Source organism: Vicia villosa, linkage group LG7, assembly GCF_029867415.1.
Source record: "Vicia villosa cultivar HV-30 ecotype Madison, WI linkage group LG7, Vvil1.0, whole genome shotgun sequence".
NCBI classification, from domain to species: domain Eukaryota; kingdom Viridiplantae; phylum Streptophyta; class Magnoliopsida; order Fabales; family Fabaceae; genus Vicia; species Vicia villosa.
Genome location: NC_081186.1, coordinates 105,662,199 through 105,669,772, shown reverse-complemented (window position 1 = coordinate 105,669,772; position 7,574 = coordinate 105,662,199). Strand labels below are relative to the sequence as shown.

Below are 7,574 nucleotides of genomic sequence, written 5' to 3'. Positions count from 1 at the left end.
CAGCAATTTTAATTCCAGCTTTTATTTCTACTTTCGTTCATATTTTCTCACAACAATTTCTAAACCGGAAATTGTTGTGAATCTTTAACTGATCTAACCTTACGTTAGATTTGGTTTTTTATTTCCTTGTTTTAATTCCTGCTGAATAATATTTGAAGAACAATCCAACCAACCTGTGGTGGAAGTTCAAGTACTCCAAGATTCAAGTTTTATTTCAGATTTATATTATTCAGGTTTATTATTTACCGCCTTTATTTATATTTATTTGCATGATATATTGTATGCCATTTGATATGCCATTTAATATGCATTTTGTTATGAACTGAATCTATTTATGCATGTTTAACCAAATTAATATGTCTGGCTAATTTATTTAGATATCTGTATGTAAAGTAATCTAACCGTAGGGATCCGAAATAAATTGGCTTAAATATGTTTTATTAAAAATCACTCGTTTCTGGTTTTGTGTCTAATTTAATTTGATAAAGTTATAAAACCAACAGAGCGAGAGTTTGAGGTTTTAGAACTAATAAAGGTTAAGGTCAACAGAGCGAGAGTTTGAGATTCTTAACTGGATAGTAGACATAGAACATTAGTTTTAAGGATGGCGAAAGCGTATTAAAACTGATTAGAATTTATTTACTTTCAAAAAGTGTTTTTAAACCCGACGCGGGATGGCGAGAGCGTACGTTAAGGAATACTAGCATGATCCGAGTCAATAGAGCGAGAGTTTGAGACTAGGAGATTTAAGTAGGTAACGTCTTCATGAAGCGAGCATTTTATTAACTATGATGTTTTCAAAAAGCGTTTCTAAATCTGGTGGGATGGCGAGAGCGTACATTACGAGTTAGGATCGTAGTCTGAATTAATAGAGCGAGAGTTTGAGAGGAGGACTTTTAAATAACATAGTTAGTAAAGATCTTTGATTTAATTAGAATATGGCCAATGGAACTTCGGATCACCTAAGTTAGACGAACTACATACTGATATCCGTTTATTATTATATTCTTAGAATTAAGAGTTTATTTTCATTTCTTTAGAAACAACCCAAATATCATTAGCCTTAACTTTACATAGCAACTTTAGATAACGGTAGGTCGATTTATAGTCCCTGTGGATTCGTTATCTTTTAAAACTACACGACACAACTGTGCACTTGCAGTTATCCCGACTAATAGACACGTAAAGTCGCGATCACCCACTCAAACCCAACAACTTTACAAAACCACATACATCCAAGCCCGCGACCAATTCATGTCAATACCCAAACACAAAACCAAGAGCATGACTCATACTGATACCAATCATATGCTACTGCCACATCTTACCACAACACCGATGACACACATGATACCATCACATCCTACCATAACATTCAACCATCACATCGCCAAAGCTCCCAACCAACACATGTCTTTCAAACACCACAAGAACCATTGCTTCGTTTCCAAAACGATTCATTGTCCCAATTCAACCAACCACCCTGCCTACATGTAACCCAACAAACACAACCCAACTACGACAACATGGGCACCGAACTCGATTACGATAGCGCCACCTATTGGAAAGATATGATCGATAATTTGTTAAATAATAATAATATCCATGGACCCTCGCACCAAGTACCTTTGTCTCAGGCTAATACTAGGAGATCTCAAACACTTCAGAGAAATCAAGTAAGGCCTCGAAGACAAACACGGGGGTTGAACTGTGGATTCGATAGGCGTTTGGATCGAGGGGTTCAATAAAATTATCTTCAATCGTTGTGTATTTTTTTTTGTAATAATATTATAATTTAATATTTTCTATTTAATATTCTTTTTGTGGAAATAAATTTAAAAAAAAACAAAACGTAAAAGCCAGCATGTGTGGCGCATGTTCCTAATACTATAATGCATGTGTCACTGTACCTGTGACATGACATATGTGCATGCGTCCCAACAGATAGCAGTAGGAGCCAACATGTGTGGCACATGTTCCTAATACTACAATGCATGTGCCACTGTGCTTGTGGCATGACATATGTGGATGCGTCCCAATATATAGCAGTACGGTTTAATCAGTGACCCAGTACCTTTACGAATTTGATGACCGATTTAATTTTTAAAACATTGATTATCGTATAAAATTTCCTCGACTCAACTAAAATTAAATATCCTAAAACATATAGTCTTTACAAGAACCAGATAAAATGGTTTATGAAACACAACAAGATGTCATCGCTTATGCACAACAATTCTAGCTTTGGATGAGACTCAACTGCACAGACTTTCACAACTAGCTTTGGATGAGTGATTATGAAGATTGTTGTTGGGGTGAAATTCCTTGTGGGAATTGTTCTATAGCTTTAGAATCAGATGATATTGTGAGGTAAATCAACTATACTTTCTAACCTAAGTTAGGTTATTGCCTTTAACTCATCACAACACATTTTTTTAGTTATTTTCAACAATCAGAGATCATTTTTGTGCAGATTTCTCAATCTGATGCACTAGTTTTCAGAGTAAACATTGTGACAGAACCAAACCTGTTATGACATGGAATAGTTCAAAATTCATTACAACAGAGAAAATATTTGACAACAATTACTACAAGACATTGACATTAACATGTTTAACTATAACTAATATTGCACTATCATAGTTTAATATTTCCCAACATCTGAATTTCTCCACAGCTACACTGAACTCCAAAGTGGAAGCTTTTGCAGTCACTTGAAACTATCCACTAGAAAGATAGAAACTGAATCTAGAATTCACATTGTCCTCTCTTGTTAGCCTGCTGAAACAGTTATCTGTATAAAGGCTCATTACTATAGTCACAAGTATTGCTCTTGTATCCTCGCACGGTTCTCTTCCCACCATAACCTAGCACGCGTTTCTCCGAACTTCTCTCGGCTGCGTAAATGGATACAGAAATAAAATTTGAATAAATTAGATGTTTTTTTTTTTTAAATGAATTTATTTTCAATGCTGACGATTTCGGCATACCTGAAGCGGACGCGCCTGAGTTCTCTGGTTCCGCCTGGTAGTGCTCTGATAGTGATGTATACTCCTGGTTCATCCTGTTCAACCCATTCAGTTTCCATATCACTGGCATTGCTGATTGAGAGCTCACCTGAGTGATCATCTTCCTCTTCTGATGAACTCGTCCTTACAGAAGCATCGACGGATGATCTTTCGGTCTTTGGCACACCAATATCGGAAAGATTAGGTTTTGATGCCAGGCCGCTTGACTCATAGCAAGGCTGTGGATGCATGTGGTGATGTTCCAGTGAATCTGACGAGGAGTAGCCCATTCCTGTTGGGTGATGTAAATGACGGGGCAGACGCTCTTTGCTTAGAGGAGGCGTGACTGGGCTATCTCTTGCAGATTCAATCTTTGAACTCTGAAAAGAAAAAAGAAAAAGACCGTTTCCTAAACACCAACTTAATATTCTAAATAAATTGCTCATATAAATACAAAAGATAACAGCCCACTAACTAGCTAGCAAGGTCTCATGCGAAGCAATCATATGATAAGAGTTTATGCTATAGGCGCTTAATTAAGTTGTCTATCCAAACAGGTATTAAGTAGGAATGCGATCCTTAAACACATCTCACTTATTAAGAGGTAGGTTTCCATGTCAAATATCTCAAGTTCAGGCCTCAAGTATGAGTAGATGGAACATAAGACGAGTTACTCAAAACAACACGCATTATACACACATTGATTTTTGGAATAGAAGTTTAATCATGGAATTCTTTAACATCAAATTGTTACAAAAATGTATTCTCACCTCATCTTCAGAAATAGGTGGGGTTGGAAGAGGAACTGCTTGTTGATTGAACCTTTGAACATTGTACAACTCCATAACTTTGTCATAGTTCTCTCCCCACCACCTCTGAGCTTGCCATTTATTAAACATTTCACGGCTGATCAGAAAATATAAAACAATTAGTTTAATCATCTACAAGATAAAATCAGGGGAAATTGACATAACTCTCTAGTTTATATCCCATAGTTAAAAACTTTAGGTATGTATGACAGAAAAAAGTATGAAAAGGAAACTCTACTTGCTACGGACCAGATGACTGATAAACAAAACAACTCAAAATATTCATAAACAGCCGCCTCCCCCTTCTCAGGGAAGCTGTTTATGGTCCTGTCGTTGTATAGCAATTATTTACCAAACAACAAGCACAGGGAAGTTTTGCACAGATTTATACACCAGGCAGTATCTGCTCCAGGGTCCACTTAGATTTGTGTTGTTTCCACAACCTAATTTGAGTTTCGACAGTCCTTAACTGTTTCAAGATTAGCTTGAGTGTGTTCAAATTAATTACCAGACCAGCTTAATACAGTATAAACTTTCATGAAAAATGTGCCTGAGTGATAAAAAAGCCCAAAGGTAATCCCAACAAAAAAAAAGTTGTCTGCTATTAATTGAATTATAAAATTAAACAAAATCCTTAATGTATATGACTCTTGTTTTTTTAGTTTCCTTTCCTATTAAAATTTGGTTGCAATTTCGTAAAATAAATATTACTCAAGGCACATAACCAAGCTAGGCATTTTGCTTTGCATAGCTTCCTTTCCTTTTTTTTCCCTTTTTTTCAATCTTCTTTTTCTTTTGGCCTTTTCCTTTTTCTTTTATGAGCTAAGAGGAGGGAGGGTATTTGAATGATCAAGCTAGGATAAAAATCCTTTTTGCTTTTGTCACACTCTACTACCACAAGTGAAGCATGTGTTACTGACAATAAAGCAAAGCAGAGGTTCTCCAAAAAGACACAATACAAACAAGATAGATCCTGCCAATCAAGAATCTGTACAGCCTTTGAAAAGCATGTGATCAATATAGCACTAACACAAACACGAATAAAACTAGTAATAATTTGAAAAAATGAATATAATTGAATGTAAATATGTATATCAGTGTTGGTCACTAGCACACGCGTACGGTCTGAAGTGTCGGCGCTACATAGCACGCAATCACTCCCAAATAAACATAATTAAGTGCGAGAACAAAGAGGAAGTTTAAAACCACAAAGGACAAAGCCATACTAATTATAAAGCTCTACCATATAACAAAGCATGTGATTTACAACAACTCCAACGAATCAATAACCTTGTACAATTCCCAAGACACAAAAAAAGAGTAGAAGGGATGTACCTGAAACGTATCTTCTTCAGATCATTCCCACCTTGAGCCAATGACACAAAAGTAATAAGCACACCTGGTTCAACTTGTGCAACCCATTCCTTAGGTTCATCCTCTTCTTCCATAAACGCAACCGACTCGGTACGTCCGCTCACCGAAGTTGGTGTTGCTTCTCCACTGGAAATCCCTTTGAGTCTAGCTTCCATTTCCTTCCCCCACATTCTTGGTGTTGAATTCGCGCTCCCGGGCCTTCGGTAAGCCCAGTTGAACCTTGCTGAATCTGACCCCATATCAGAATCAGCATACTTTTTGTTCTTGTTCCCATTGGTAGATCCTGAACAAGGCTTGCAATTCTTATAGGCCCCAGAAGCCTTAACTGCCATATCCTTGATCTGAAAGAAAAAAAAAAAAAAATCGTTGTCAACAAAATAACCTCTCGATAAGAAGAATACAAAAACAGAATATCAAAAAAGACAAAAATTGATTCTTTTAATTACATAATGGATTACTTAAATTCAACAATACACGAAAGGAACAGAATCATGTACTTCTGCACAACTAACAAATTTCATTTTAGCAAAATAATGGAACTTTGATTCTTTTACATAGCATCCAAATAAAAAAATTCAACATAATCAAGACATTTTGTCATAAAAAAAAAAAACAGGTGTATGTATATCATGAATTCTGCATTTACCTGAGCTGTGAGAGCCTTGATGGCAGCTTGTTTGGTGCTAGGTGTTTGCACAGCTTCTTCCTCATCTTGTTGATGAAGAGATCCATTATTGACTTGCTTTGAACAAGCTATGCAAGTCAACATTCTCGATTCAAATTCAAATCACTAGATTTTCCACTCCCACTTCTATATGTCAAAAAAGATAACCAAGTTACAATTCCAAAAAACCAAAGATATTGCACCAAGGAATGAAACTTTGTTAGAATCAAAGAAATAGAAGATCTGGGGTCAATCAAAAGACAAAAACTCCATTGAATCAATGTGTTGCTTATAAACCAAAACAATGATCCTATGAACCTATGAAGAATGATGAGCAAAATCAACACACCCACAAGAGAGATATACAAAAAATGAAAGATCTAGGAGATCAAAATGCATAAAAAAAATGAATTTTTATATAAACTATATAGTTGGAGTTGGAGTGAATTGGACTCTTTCTCTGTCTGTAAAAGTCAGAGGAAAGACTAAACATAAACTGAGTGAGACATAAGAACAAACACAAGGAATGCAAGGAAGTGAGTAAGAAAAAAAAGAGTACCCTTTGGTTTCTTTTGAGTGTCACTCCTGAAGGGTCATTGAGATTTGGGCAGTTTAGGTGGGTGGGTGTATCTATCTATGTATGTATATATATGTATATAGGTTCAGAACGTGTGAGAGATTGGCGTGGTGGGTTGGTCCCCTATGTGTCTATTCTATGTGTGACTTGTTGTGATAGTGTTGTTGTTGTACTTAAATGTATAGGTGTATATATATAGTGTGAGAGAAGAGAGAGAGAGAGAGATTGTGCATGCGCCACCCTATTCTCTCTCTCATGGATCTCTCAGGTAAATTAGAGAGAGAAAGGAAAGAAAGGTGAAAAATGGGAATGTAGCGGCGTGATGTTATGTGCTTTGTTTGGCACAACACAAAAGGGAAAATTTTCTGCTAATATAGCAGAGGTTTGATTTACTTCATTTTGATGTATTTTGAAAATCGGATCGGATCGGATCGGTCGGTTTAGTGGGTTGAATTGAGAACCGGTTGGTTCGTTGGGGGAACCGAGAACCGGTTAGTTTGTCGGGCGGATTAAAAATCAGATAACTTGTTGGTTAGTTGAATCTTAGCTGATCGGTTGAATTACATTGAATCGAAGTTAAACTCAATTAATATGATTAAACATCGATTATAGAGAGAACACGGTTCGATCTGCCGCAACTGTGTTTTAGAGAGGGTTGGAACCACTTGATATCAGAACTGATCCCGAATCAGACTAAACCGGTGGTAATAAAAAAAATCGGTTGGACCAATTAAACTTTAAAACAAAGATTTAATCGGTTTGGTCTCTTTGTCCGACTTTTAAAACATTGAATTTAACTTAGATTTTTTCATTTATTTACTTTTTAATGTTAATTTTGGTATTAGTTTATTGATAAGTTAAATCAACTTTTTCTTAATAGAAAAAACAATTTTTTTTTAATTCATTGAACTATGATGTAAACGTTAGCAGATTTGACTTTTAAAATAGTTTTTAAAACATTTGGATATATCATAACTTTTTAATATCATAAGTTTTTAAGAAAATATTATAAGAAAAATGAAATATAATAATGTGGTTTAAAAGGAAATCATGGATAATTTACGATTTTTACACTAATAAAGTAAAATGAATAGATTTACAAAAAAAAGAACGTAAACAAAGTAGATTATCATAATTAGAAA

General features: G+C 35.4%; 1 protein-coding gene across 1 annotated transcript; it reads right to left on the bottom strand.

Moving 5' to 3' along the window:
* Positions 1–2,371: 2,371 nt before the first annotated feature.
* Positions 2,372–6,733, bottom strand: LOC131616402 (protein Brevis radix-like 2). The gene is made up of 6 exons (XM_058887724.1): positions 6,415–6,733; positions 5,838–6,002; positions 5,153–5,532; positions 3,779–3,914; positions 2,991–3,388; positions 2,372–2,897 (listed from the first exon to the last, which is right to left on the bottom strand). The coding sequence occupies exons 2-6, from the start codon at positions 5,958–5,960 to the stop codon at positions 2,819–2,821; spliced, it is 1,116 nt and encodes a 371-aa protein (XP_058743707.1). The 5' UTR covers positions 5,961–6,002; positions 6,415–6,733; the 3' UTR covers positions 2,372–2,818.
* Between the last annotated feature and the right edge of the window lie 841 nt (positions 6,734–7,574).